The sequence below is a fragment of the Manacus candei genome, unplaced genomic scaffold (assembly GCF_025592945.1).
Source record: "Manacus candei isolate 608988 ecotype Guabito, Panama unplaced genomic scaffold, ASM2559294v1 h1tg000017l, whole genome shotgun sequence".
Lineage (NCBI taxonomy): Eukaryota > Metazoa > Chordata > Aves > Passeriformes > Pipridae > Manacus > Manacus candei.
In genome coordinates this window covers 31000394-31013330 of record NW_026138065.1, presented here as the reverse complement: position 1 = coordinate 31013330, position 12937 = coordinate 31000394, and the positions used below count along the sequence as shown (strand labels likewise).

General features: G+C 40.9%; 1 protein-coding gene across 5 annotated transcripts; it reads left to right on the top strand.

Moving 5' to 3' along the window:
* The first annotated feature begins 2057 nt into the window (after window positions 1-2057).
* ETAA1 (ETAA1 activator of ATR kinase) lies at window positions 2058-11405 on the top strand. Of its 5 annotated transcripts, none has more exons than XM_051783888.1 (7): window positions 2058-2261; window positions 3788-3925; window positions 4189-4265; window positions 5833-5951; window positions 6261-7512; window positions 8224-8335; window positions 10144-10387. In XM_051783888.1, exons 1-7 carry the CDS (start codon window positions 2081-2083, stop codon window positions 10257-10259), a joined length of 1995 nt encoding a protein of 664 aa, XP_051639848.1. In that variant the 5' UTR covers window positions 2058-2080; the 3' UTR covers window positions 10260-10387. The 5 variants fall into 5 exon arrangements, with proteins under 5 accessions (XP_051639848.1, XP_051639843.1, XP_051639846.1 ...); XM_051783886.1 differs by having other exon boundaries at window positions 2063-2261; window positions 6261-8004; XM_051783883.1 differs by having other exon boundaries at window positions 2061-2261; window positions 6261-8335.
* The last annotated feature ends 1532 nt before the right edge of the window (window positions 11406-12937 follow it).

Genomic DNA, 12937 nt, shown 5'->3' with positions numbered 1-12937 from the left:
AAGCCATTTCTGTACCTGTGTGATGCATTATAATTTTTAATTACTATATTGCAAACTAGCAGTCAAAAATGTCACACACACCTTCACCACACTTTGTGCTGATGCACAGATCTACCCACATTGGTATGATTACAAGGTAATAGCCATATTCAGATGTCTATGATGGATTTTGGATTCTAGTTCTTGACCCTGTTTTTCTAGTCTTGTCTCCAATTTATATTTGATAGATATGGCATAAATTGATTATTCAAATGTCACAACTCCCTGTGATTAACTGTGATAATTTAACCATGTATATAATATAATTTCTTGGTTTAATACACAGTACTTATTTTCCTTGTTAAAACAGCTTCTACTGACTTTAATTACACTCATGAGAATAGAGAAGTCAAAAAACATATAATTTCACTGCGGCCTCAGGTGAAAAGAAAAGGTTTCGTGGCTCAGGGAATCACCCTTTAGTGACTTCAATACTTCTTACTCCTGATCCTCAACTGAAACCCACTGCTCACATCTTACAAATGAAGTGTGATTCCGAAGAGCTCCAAACTGATTAAATGAAAACCAGGCAGGTGACCAATTATCAAGTAGTTCACTCCTTGACCCTATATTCTTGGTAGATATGTTTGTACCCTTACATTTAGTGGCTCGGGGAGGAAATAACCACCTCATGAAGTAATATATACATGTGTTTGCATTTATATTATTTGAAATAATGATGTAATACCACAGGCCCTCAGGAACCTCATGTTAATTTCTTACCTACCAAATCTGGCTTCTGTAAGCCTTTCTTTGCCAGCCCCAATTCCTTACTGAGCTGAAATGGCTTATGCCTGCTAGGTTTCACAGAATCACTGACTCAATTATGTTGGAAAAGACCTGAGATCATCAAGTCCAACCTGTGATGAAACACCACTATGTCAACGAGACCATGGCACTGAGTGCCACATCTAGTCTTTCCTTAAACACCTCCAGGGATGGTGACTCCACCACCTTCCTGGGCAGCCCATTCTAATGTTTAATAACTCTGTGAAGAAATTCTGCCTAACGTCCAACCTAAACCTCCCCTGTTGCAGCTAAAGGCCATTTCCTGATGTTTGTTGCCTGGGAAAAGAGGCTGATCCCCACCTGGCTACAACCTCCCCTCAGGCAGTTGTAGTAAGTGATAAGGTCACCACCTGAGCCTCCTCTTCTCCAGATTAAACACCCCCACCTCCCTCAGCTGTTCTTAATAAGAATCGTTTCATAGATTCTTCTTTACCAGCTTCATTGCCCTTCTCTAGACTCATTCCAGCACCTCCCTCCTGAAGCAAGGAGCCCAGAACTGGACACAGTACTCGAGGTGTGGCCTCCCCAGTGCCGCGTACAGGGGAAGAATCACTTCCCTGGTCCCGCTGGCCACTCTATTTTCTGATATAGGCCTTTTCTGATACATTGGCCTTTTTGGTCTCCTGGGCAAAAGCTGCATCATGTTCAGCTGCTGTCAACCCTCTGGGCCACTTTACAGCCACCCTTGCCCGAGCCTGTAGCACTGCAGGTGGACGTTGTGGGCTGAAGTGTTGGCCTTGTTGAACTTCACGCCATTGGCCTCAGTCCATCGATCCACCCTGGCCAGACCTCTCAGCAGAGCCTTCCTGTCCTCCAGCAGATCCACAGTCCCACCCAACCGGGTGTCCTCCGCAAATCTGCTAATGGCAAAATGGCAAAATTTGCCAATGGCAAAATTTGTCAATGGCAAAACTCGGGGCACCTCAGGACAAGCCGACGGCCAAGGCCCACTGGAGGGCACGCTCTACCCCTAATGCCGCGGCGGACTGAGCTTTTATTTCCCTGGACTATGGGAGTGAACGAAGCACCCCATCCCCGGGCGGAGAGACCCGCGCACGCCTCACGGCGGGCGGGGGGGCGGGGCCGCAGTTCTCCGCCGCGTCCGCCTCCCCTCCGCCGCGCGGAGCCAATGGGCGCTCGAGGCGGCGCGGCGGCGGCCAATCAGCGGCGGCGGCGGGGCTGCCCGGGAAAATGGCGGCGGTGCCGGCGGCGGCAGTGGCGGGAGGGACGCGGCGCCGCCGCAGCGAGCGCCATGCCCGGTAGCCGGCGCAGGGGGCTCTGCCTCAGGCCCGCCGCCGCCCTGAGGAGGCGCAGCGGCGGCGAGGAGCAGCTCAGCCGGCGGCTGGCGGAGGAGGAGGAGGAAGAGGCGGCGGAGGGCGGCACGGGCCGAGGCCTGCCCGCGGCGGAGGCGGGGTGCGCGCCCCGCGCTGCAGGTACGGCGGGAGCGGCCCCTGCGGGCCCCGGCGCTGCCCGCCGGCCCTGGGGGCGCGGCCGAGCCGTGAGGAGGGGCCGGCGCGGTGTGAAACCCCCGTTCCTCCCCCGCCCCTGTGCCCTGGGAAGGGGCTGTTCTTGTCCAGAGCGGTGTGCCCTGGGGCCAAGAAGGCCATTGGTGCCCTGGGATGCAATGGGAAGAGTGCTATCAGCAGGTCGAGGGGGTGATCTTGCACCTTTATTCAGCCTTGGTGAGGCACATCTGGAGTGCTGTGTCCAGTTCTGGGCTCCTCAGGACAAGAGAGATGTGTAGCTCCTGGAGCAGGTCCAGCAGAAGGGGCACCAAGTTGGTCAAAGGTCTGGAGCATCTCTCTCATGAGGGAGTTGGGCCTGTTCAGCGTCGAGACCACTGAAAAGGGATCTCATTAATGTGTATAAATATCTAAAGCAGGGGTGTCAAGAGGATGGTCCAGGCTCTGCTTGGTGGTCACAAGCAATAAGACAAGAGGCAACAGGGAGAAACCGATGAACAGGAAGTTCCACCTGAATATAAAGAAGAACTTTACTGTGCAGATGACTGAGCACTGGACAGGTTTCCCAGAGAGGTTGTGGAGTCTCCCACACTGGAGATACTCCAGAACCATCTGGGTGCAATCCTGTGCAGTGTGCTCTGGGATGGCCCTGCTTGAGCAGAGAGGTTGGACCAGATGACGTACTGTGGTCCCTTCCAGCCTGTCCCATTCTATGATTCTGTGATTCCCGTGGCACTGAGACACTAAGAAGTAACTGAGGCTGTTGATCCACTCTAGGAGAGGATAAAACCTGGCCACGCTGGGCACTTCAGTGCAAAACATCTCCTAAGACACTTCTTGCGCCTAGTAATTGCGTCTTTTAAATTATTTCTGTAGGCTTTCACATCTGTAACACCATTTCTAAAGGGCAGGGGTGACCAACTGAGCTTCACATAGTGTGTTCAGTTCACTTACTGATCAGAGGCAGCTGCAAGCAGGTTTTGAATAGCTATATTGCTGCTTCTAACAGTCCAAGGTGGAAAGGCCCAGGGGAGGAAGTATAGACGAAGGTAGGTTATGACCCAGAGCAGTTTGGAGGCCCATTAAAGTTGTAGCTCAAATCAGTCTGGGTGAAAGATCCAAAGCAAGCAAGAATATAAAATATTTTCTCATGTAGGTATACATAGTTTTTTTCTTTTAATGTAAGCTGAATATTCTCTCAAGTGGAAGGATTGACAGTTCCCATCCCTACCATCAGATGCTGAGTGTGTAGCTCTCAGGATCTTGTTATATCTGTGATGATGTAACTGGCAAAGCTTAGAGTCTTATTCTGCATTAAATGTCTAGTTGTGAACAATATTCCTGTTGTGAATAAATAGTGCTGATGAGTGTAAGCTTTATTTTTATTCTTGAATTTCCTAAATGATCTTTTTATGCCTTGACCTGTTGTATGTTCTAAGTGATTTGGGCCCTTTATTTGTTGTTTTTTAATAAGTATCCTCTTTCTGTTTACACAGAGTCATGTTTACATAAAACTCCAAAGAGGTCCTTGAGTAGGAAATCCCGAATACCTACTTTCAGCTCTCCTGTTAATGACACTGATACACAGCAAGAAATCTTTTGGGATTCTCATTCACCAGTTGCACACAGACTAGGTAAGATCAAAATCCAGGCTTCAGGACACCTGTTTGAGGCGTACAGTGTGAGTGTACTAAAAGTTACCAAAGATTTCTTGGAAAAAGACCCCTTTCTCTTATAATGGCTAAGTTGTTTGGTTTTATTTTTATTAAAAAACCATAAATTCTTCAATATAGCACTGAATCAAGCTCTGATTTTAACACATAGATTTGAATTGAGATAAATTGAATTGGTTTGCAATTTTTGAGAAGTTTGTTTGCTTGTTTGTTTGTTTTCATAGGCAGTGGAAAAACCAAACAGTCCACCAGTGGGTGCGCAGTAGAAATCTCGGAAATTGTTAATCGTATTGCTCCTCAGGTAATTGTTACTTTCTAAACCAACTCTCTGCATATGCAGTAATCAAACAGAACAGTGCTTCAGCCTGAGCCTCAGTTTTAGTTACAGTAGTTTCATGGTAAGAGTTGGGTGTGTAGAAAATTAGTAGCGTGTTCATAAAACTGGATTGAATTAGAATTGTAAGTGTAGCATTGACTGGTTGCTCTGTGAGTCACAGATACTGTAAAAAAAGATGCATTAAGAAAGTGGGCTTGCAGCAGCTCCATTTTAGAAAGGTTTACTGTCAGAATGCAAGTTATTGCCCCTGGTTTTAGGAATACTGTTTTGTTTATTTATCCTTAATCACTCATCTGTTCAAAGGTAAGAGTTTTTCACACACTGGATTTACTTGACAGTTGTTTTTAGGCATTTTGAATGGTCCTGATTGACTGCTGAAGTACAAAAACAGGATTGAGATGAGAGATAACTCCACAATAATATAAACAGAGTAACCTTGCTTTGATACTCTAAATAATTTGCCTTTTTACCCTAGGATCCCTGCCCTTTCCCTCTTGCCCTGAACCTGATGTCCACAGCCTAGAAAGTGAAAATAAAAGTGTTTTCTTATTGTTGCGTTTTAAGTGCAAGAAGAGAACATGTAATTCCTAAAATGGATGTGTAGTATTTTGCTTCCAAAACATACCTGCTTATTTGACAGGCCTATTTAAATTGTATTCACTGTTTGGCATATTTGTGAGAAATTATACTTAAGAATTGGAAAACCATTGGTAAGGGATGCCACTACCTTCCCTGTTAATGGTTACAGCCCTGCCATAAATGTAAATAATATCAGGGTTTACAACTATCTGTTGTTCATGTTCTGTTTTTCTTAAATAAAAATAATTTTTAAAAATTAATTTTACAAAGAATAAGAAAACCTACCCCAAACTACCCTAGTAGTTAGTAAAGTTCAAATTTATTTTTCTGGCTTGCATGCAGTAATTTCACACATTCTATTGCTCTGCTGCTGTAGACAATTTACCAGTGCACTATTATATCTCTTAGACTTCAGAATTTAAATTCAAGCCTGAACTTTGAAGTTCTAAAACAACTTTGTTTAGTTTCTAAACGTCACTTACTTCAGTTTGAAGGCTTTTTGTGTAAGTGAGTTGTAATGGAAGAAGTCATAATTTTTTTTCTGGTAGCATACAGAATGTGATTTCTTTTAAATTCTCTAATCTGTTAATGCTGCTTTAAGTGGATAAAGTCAGTGCCTCTCAAGGCAGCTCCTTAGTTTTATATACTGAAGTAAACTAGATCACAGCTTGTAACGTGAATATTGCAGAATATGTGTAAGCCTGATGTAAACAGAGTATTAGATTTGAGCACCAAAGTAAAATTCATTTATTTTAATTAAGTTCCTGTTTTAAAACAATATAATTGAAGTTTCATCTCAATTTTAACTTGTATTGCTTTAGCTCCTATCTGAGGCTTTCAACAGGTTTCATATGTTTACTTGGTTTGGCAACTTTAACTCACGCAAGGTGTGTGTCTAGTCCAATCTTTATCTGACATCACATTTCTAAGCATTATAAATCTAATCATTCAGGATGAAAAATCAGCCTGTAGTGAAGGCTCCATTTTAGGAACATGGATTGGTGAGGATGCTATTCCCTATACACCTGGAGTAGTAAAAGTGCGATCTAGGACAAAGTTGAGTTGTACAAGGTGAGTTACAGTTTTTTCTTGCCCATCATAGCTGGGTTTTCATGAAAAAAGATTTGTGGTCTTTTATATATAGTGAGCCATGTAATTGTACATTAGCATATAGAATGCTTTGGGCTTGTTATCTCTTCTTAATGGGGTATTTCTATCAAAATGATTGCATGTTGGCTGCACATTGTGGGATTCGGTCATCTTCTCTGTAGTTGTTAAACTAGAGATTGAACAGCTCACATGGTCATGTTATTGAGCTTAGCTAAACTCTCTCAGTAGCTCTGACTTTCTATTTTGTTTTTGTTTTTTTTTTTTATCCAGGGATCTTAAGATAACAATTCCCGAAGAGGAACTCATGAAATTGGCTAAGGAATTTGATAGAAACCTAGTAGAGCTAGATGCTGTTCAGGAACAGGAGAAGCTTGGTCATAACTTCATCCAGAGCACCTCAGAGCCTTTGAATAATTCTAAAGATGAAGTAAACATGAAGAACGAGATACCACTCCTTGGTGAAGGTTCTGAAACAGATACTGCTCTGTCCCTGAAACCAGTTGGACAGAGCACTGGCATTCCTGCTGCAGGGCCCTGTCGGTCCAGCAGTCAAAAGTCTGTAGACCTTGAGTCTGAAATAGCCCTTCATGCTCTTTTTGACTGTTCTACCCAGAAGTGTAGTGGGCAGCTGAGCCAAGGACTGTCAGATATTTCTTTAAATAACAGTTTTCATAAAAACAAAAGTACCTTGGAGGAGGAGCAGCTTCTTGAGGAAACTGAAGTCGTGCAACGTGGTAATTCAGAGGCACAAGAAAAAGGTGCAGTGGGGAGTGTGAACCACATGGTACCAAAACCTGATATGACAAAAAAAAATCCTCCTTCTTTGAAGACACAACTGGTGGACTCCACTAAGCTGGCTGGAGTAGTTAATGATGACTTTGATGACTGGGATACAGATTTTTTGGCAGATGACTCTTTTATGATGCAAATAACCCAAAATCCTGAATTGATAAGTACTGAAGAACCACCACCAATTCCTGCAAATCCACCTGGCCATGGTTTCAGTGATGCTAGCAGAACAAAGCAAAGAAGTAGTGGCAATTTGGTAACTTGCTTGGGGAGTGTAAACGAATCTAACAGTTTGCAGTATTCACCTTTGAAACATTCTAGTAAAAACATACAAAATGTTGTAAAATCTCTGTCTTTACAAAAGCCATGTAAGACAGAAAACTCAGAGACTACAGCCTTGCATGGCAAATGTGATGTTAAGCCAGATAAAATAAATTCCATTTGGAAAAGTGCTCGAAACAGTGATTTGAACTGTATTTCTGTTCCAGTGCAATCTGAAGTGAAGAATGGAAATGAAACTACTCAGCCTAAAAGTGACCCTCTTTTTCCTTCGAGATCTAATCCTCATAGACAACGGACAGAAAAACCTGGAAATACCACCCATGCTATTTCCTGTCAATCACCCAGTGTTTCTACCAGTATGAAACCTAATGATCTAACTAAAGTGTTTGAAATGCCAAAGAAATGTCCTGTGCCATTTCACGAATGGAATGAACCAAAATTCTCTGATGAGGTATTAGATATGTTTTGTGGATCCGATAGCCTTTGGGATGCTAACTTTGAGGATGATGAGTTGTTGTATCAGGTGTGTGATGATATAGAAAAGCAGACTCAGAGCCAAGATGCTAAACAAGGAAATGAAAGAACTAAAACTATACAAGGAGCAAGTAGTAATTCCAGATCAAATGTTGATAAGAGCTTCCTAGCCTCTAAACAAGGACATTGCCTCTTGGCACAAAAAACAAATGCAAAACAGGAGGCTCTCTCTCTGAATGATTCCTGTAGGAATTCATCAAAGGTTATACATGGGCTGGCCACAACAGGTCATGCAGTGAACTGTAAGAGCATCTCAAGTCCTCGAACTGTGATCTCAGATCCTTCTACAGAGGGCAAATACACACTGACAAAAAACTGTCATCAGGATGCTTCTGAAGAGACTACAAAGACTGTTTTGGGGAAATGGTACAGGTCAAATTCTGTGCCAGCAGGAGACACTGCTTCTGAAGTAAGTCCTGTTGATGCAGTAAACATTTTTAGCAATAAAACATTAGACAGCCCAGATCTCTTGTATAATACAGGAAAGATACCAAGTAGCACTTCTAGTAACAAAACATCACTCGTACCTTCAAAGTTTAAGTTCCGAAAGATTAACAATTCTAAGGGTGGTCTTCATGTAGGGTGTGAAAATTCAGGGAATCATTCTGGCATTGGAATTACTCTGCAGGGTTTGGAAGGAACCAAGAATCAGGTGAACATGACTTTGCACAGCAAGCTTGACAATAAGAAATCACCTTTCAAGAGGCACTTTTCAGAGTCTTTTGCACAGCCTTCATCAGGTATTTGTCTTTATTGTATCACTCTCAGACTGTTACTGTTTGTTTCCTTACTGTAGTCAGAATGTCAGAGAGATTTGTACTTTATTGCAACTTACAACAGGCTTCAATATTCATCCATTCTTGTAGGTGTTAGCAAATGTTCTAGTGAGAATTTGGAGGTTATTTTCTCCAAAATAAAATTGTCCTGACCCGTATCTTGAATCCCTGCCCGTTTTCATTCCACTTCCCTAAGTACTTCAGACCCTCTCTCCACAGACACTCAGAATCACTAGGCTCAAGTGCAACCTGATGCAGTACTAAGCCTACTGTGTTCTTAAATTGTTATTTAAAAATACTGTTATTTGGATGCATAGTAAAACCCCAGTTAATGGTGGGGCAGGGAGAGAAGGCACCGGATGATATGAAATGCCAGGTTTTTTTTATTATTGTACACCTGGAATTTGGAACCTCAAATCACTTGGTGCTTTTCGAACCTCAGCCTGTATCGTTGTTTGCTCTCTGGCTGAAATTGCCCGTGAAATATTCTTGTCTTATCAGTCTAAACACTGACATTTCCTTTTCATCCAGAGGGGAGATCAGGCACTTCTTCATCATCAAGTGACAGTCAGGAATATTCCATGCACTGGGCTTACTTGCTAGGGAAATGTAGAACTGATCAAGTTCCGGTCAGTCTTGTTTTCACTTGCTCTCACAGCTTGGCAAAGTTTTAATCGGTATTAATTTTGATAAAACACACCTTTTAGAGTGTCCTATATCAACTCCCATTTTCAGGAAACACTTTTACAAAAACAACAAAACAATCCCTGTAAGCTATCAGCCAGTTTTATCAAAGAATCAGTATTTTATTTGTGTTTTTTTTCCCAGCAAAGAAGCAGATAAATGGAAGGTAGCAATTTTGGATGTTAATGGGAAGGGGAGGAGGGAGATAACTAGTTATTCTGTGGAGTGTTCTAGAGAATAAAGGAATAAAAATAATAGCATAGATTTTCTTTACAGATAAACAACAACTGTCCTCATCTTGAATTTTGAGTGAGTTTTTTGTAATAAAAAGATGGCGTGATCCTTTCAAAAACTGATGTTTAATTTTTCACGGTCACCTTTTTTGTGAGAAACAAAGAGACCCTTTGTTTTATTTATATGGTTTGAACACTTATTAAAAATACATTAATTGGAAATTGGTGAATAAAAGTGGTAAAATTATTGATATATGCAGGGAGGGTTCCTGTTGGTTCCAGTGAGGTCAGGATTTTATAGCATGGGAATTTATAGTTCTGTAACACAACATATAGAATGCTATGCTCAGCTATCATGTTCTTGTCTCTTTTGCCAATTTTTATTGCTACTTTTGACCTTTTTTCAACCTTCCTTGCTTTATTTGTGTGACACCTGTACTGTATCTGACCCCTGTGTCTCTACCATCTACATGCCCATATCTCTGCCTAACTCACTAAATTGTAGAGCCCTTTTCACTCTGATAGCCTTAATTTTCTTAACCCATCACCATCTCCTATGTTGACTCCTGATGTCATAAGGTTCACTTGAAGGGCAGCCAAGTAAAATTTCCTTGAAGCAAATGTCTGCATCCCAGTGTTTTCATTGGGAGGTAGTAATCAGTAGCACTACAAAGGTCATGCATTTTATCCCCCTTCCTGCCTGGGGGACAGGATAGATGAGCCATTTTTAACGTGGGTGCCCAGAATGTCAGAATAGTGTGCTCCTGCCATAGATCTTCAAACACTGAAAATAGATAAGTTAAAATACATATTGAACAAACCTGAAGGCTCCTAATACATGTTTTTTATTTACAGTGTCTGTGGTGGAACAGAAAAATAGAAAATGCTCTCAAGAAGAGATTGAAAGAAAAAAACAAGAAGCTCTTGCACGAAGAAAATCCAGAACACAGGCATTCTTTAAAGATGCTTGAATTTGGAGTTTATTTTTTCTGTGGAGTAAGTCTGTGGGAGGGAAATACTGTAATGCTGGAAGACACTTTTAAAACTCCATTCACATCTATTGATGGCAAGTTTTTTTCTGTTCCTCAATGTAAAAAAATCTGGACCTGAACCATAACTAATACTCTGGTGGTATTTAGTCTTAATTAAAAACTATAAGTTGTGAATGTGTAGTCCCAAACTACCTTCAGCAAGATGAAGATTATGTTGAGTTCATGTACTGTTACATGTTGAAATTGCATAGTCTGAAAATCATGAGAGCATTGGTATACACATATAATGAAGGTGTCAAAACCAGACTATATTTTGGCTGTGTTATTGCAAGTATTCTAATCTTTAAGAAGACCCTCAAGTACACACAGACTAGGAAATAAAAAATGAAGTTTGCTCTCAGGTAGAAGACAATTTTTAAGTTTTGGTTGAAATAAAGTACAGTCTAGGAAACATCCAACAATTGGAAAACGAATGGAAATGAACAGGCTTTGGAAAGCTCAGTTTATCTCTGTTACCTGAGGTAAGAAATGTACACAGAGAAGGAAAAATTTAATATAAAAGTTTCATAAGGTGAAAAAGCATCCTGCAAAGGACATGTTGTGTTTTTTTAAGTTCCTTTCATGAAGAGTTGGAAATACCCTGGCAAAATTGGAACACCCTTTTCTAAACACGCATCACCAAGCTAATTAAAAAGGGTAGCTTGTGTCATTTTACCAAACCATGAGCAATATACAATAAATCAGGTGGGATCTCAACAACTATGCATCAGTTTAGTCTTATGGGTTGTACATATTTTCAGACTAAAGGCTGTTGAAACATAAAAATGCAATGTCATGTCAGCTTAACAGGGGCTGATAGAATTTTTGATGTGATAGATGGGTGTAGAGATCAAACTGCAAAAACTGCCTCTGGGTAAGCTGCAAGATATTTTTCAACTGAGAAATGCTTATATGTAAACATGTGACACTATGAAAAGTGACTGTAATTTTTCTTTGTAAATAAATAACTATAAAATGTACCAAAGGTTGGAGGAAGCTTTTGGTTTCTGTAGTATGTGCCATTTTTGTAACTCTTGAAAATGTAAGTATTGTATATTTGTAAGTCATCATTAAACTTTTTTTTTTTACATTTTTCTAATCTGTTCTGGAAAATAGTATACTACAGAAACTGGTAAAAGGGAGTGAAATGGGAATACCATATGAACCTTACCTGAATGTCCTCATTTGGTAATTTTCTTAATTATTCCATGCCCCAATTTTCTGCTTACACTGGTGACAAAGTGCTTCCTTTAATTTATTTAAATTAAAACTCCTTTCTGGAGGAACTAGTTCAACACACAACTGTCTAGTGTGCAGTCCATATGACAAATAAATGTAAACCCCAAATAGTGACCATTGCAAAAATTTTATCCTGAAGATGTAGCTTGTTCTGTGTAATTGAGGGATATGCTTGTCTTTGTGGTGTTCTAGGAGAATCTGAACTATCAGGTAACTTGCCAGATGCACTATTAGCCAAGAAAATGGCAGTAAGAAGAGGCTTCTACTATCAGTATTAAATATGAGAGTTATAAAACTGTCTTTAAGGTACTGATGCACAAGAATGTCAAATGTTATTGAGAAAGATAAAAATGAGGCTTTTGCTAGGACAGTGTTCAGCTTAGCAACCCTTCCCTCCCCAGGATATTTCTCTAGAAATAATTCTGTAGAGAAATCAGGGTAATTTTTCTTTTCAAGGGTAATTTGGTTAATTATACTTATGACTGGAGAAGATGAGATAAGTAGAAAGGAAGGAACTGTTGTAGGTGTTGGAGAGTCTTTTTTTAGCAAGAGAGTTCAATGTATAACAAGGGGAATGATCTTTCCATAAGGGGTATGGAAAGGACCCTTTGCAAATTTTCCAACTGGAGGAAGACACAAACTCCATTTTAACCAATTACTGTCACTTCTTACTAACCCACATACTTCCTCTGTGCTGCTTAACCATATTTAAAGAATTTCTTAGCTGATCAGTGTGAAACACATCAGTTTTGTCAGTGAGGCAAATGCATCCGTTGCCCGCCCTTATTAATCTAATCGTGGAAGAGGAACTTTTGTTTTTTATTTTACTTTTTATAAGTACCTATTTTTAACGTAGGTATTAAACTTCAAAGGCCTGTAATTTGGTTTTTATTAAACGTTACTTTCCAAATAGAAATCACAAGTTCTTGGGAGCATGGTGTCTTACCTCATGGTGAGACAAAGCACCAAGATATTTTTGGTCACAGCCTGACTATTCCCAAATGCCCTAGCATGCCATCTCTCAGTTAACAAACTGAATAGAATCACTTCTTTTTGTGACTTGACTTGCTCCCTCCCCTCACCGCTGAGAAAGGAAGTTGAGCAGCAGCTTCACCACCCTACAGATTTTACAGGTTATGCTCAGCAGCCCTCGTACTTCCTGGTGAGTTCCTGATGACCCACTGATAATGCCTCAATCATGCAGTCTTTTGTCTGACTGCTTGCAGTAGACAACAGATCTTCATTAGGAAAGAATCTACATAATTTTAATTAATTAATACACGTGTACGCTTAAGAAGTTTAGTATTTCAATAGCTGACATTTCACTATGAAGCCACATCTTCCTCCAGGCAAAAAAGACCTGTCCAAATAGTAACAAC

Excerpts from the sequence above, each read along its gene's own strand:
- ETAA1 (XM_051783883.1), top strand. The coding sequence starts at position 2,081 with ATGCCCGGTAGCCGGCGCAGGGGGCTCTGCCTCAGGCCCGCCGCCGCC. Across the intron at positions 3,926-4,188 it reads ACCAGTTGCACACAGACTAG|GCAGTGGAAAAACCAAACAG; the intron begins GTAAGATCAAAA and ends TTGTTTTCATAG. Across the intron at positions 4,266-5,832 it reads TTAATCGTATTGCTCCTCAG|GATGAAAAATCAGCCTGTAG; the intron begins GTAATTGTTACT and ends CTAATCATTCAG.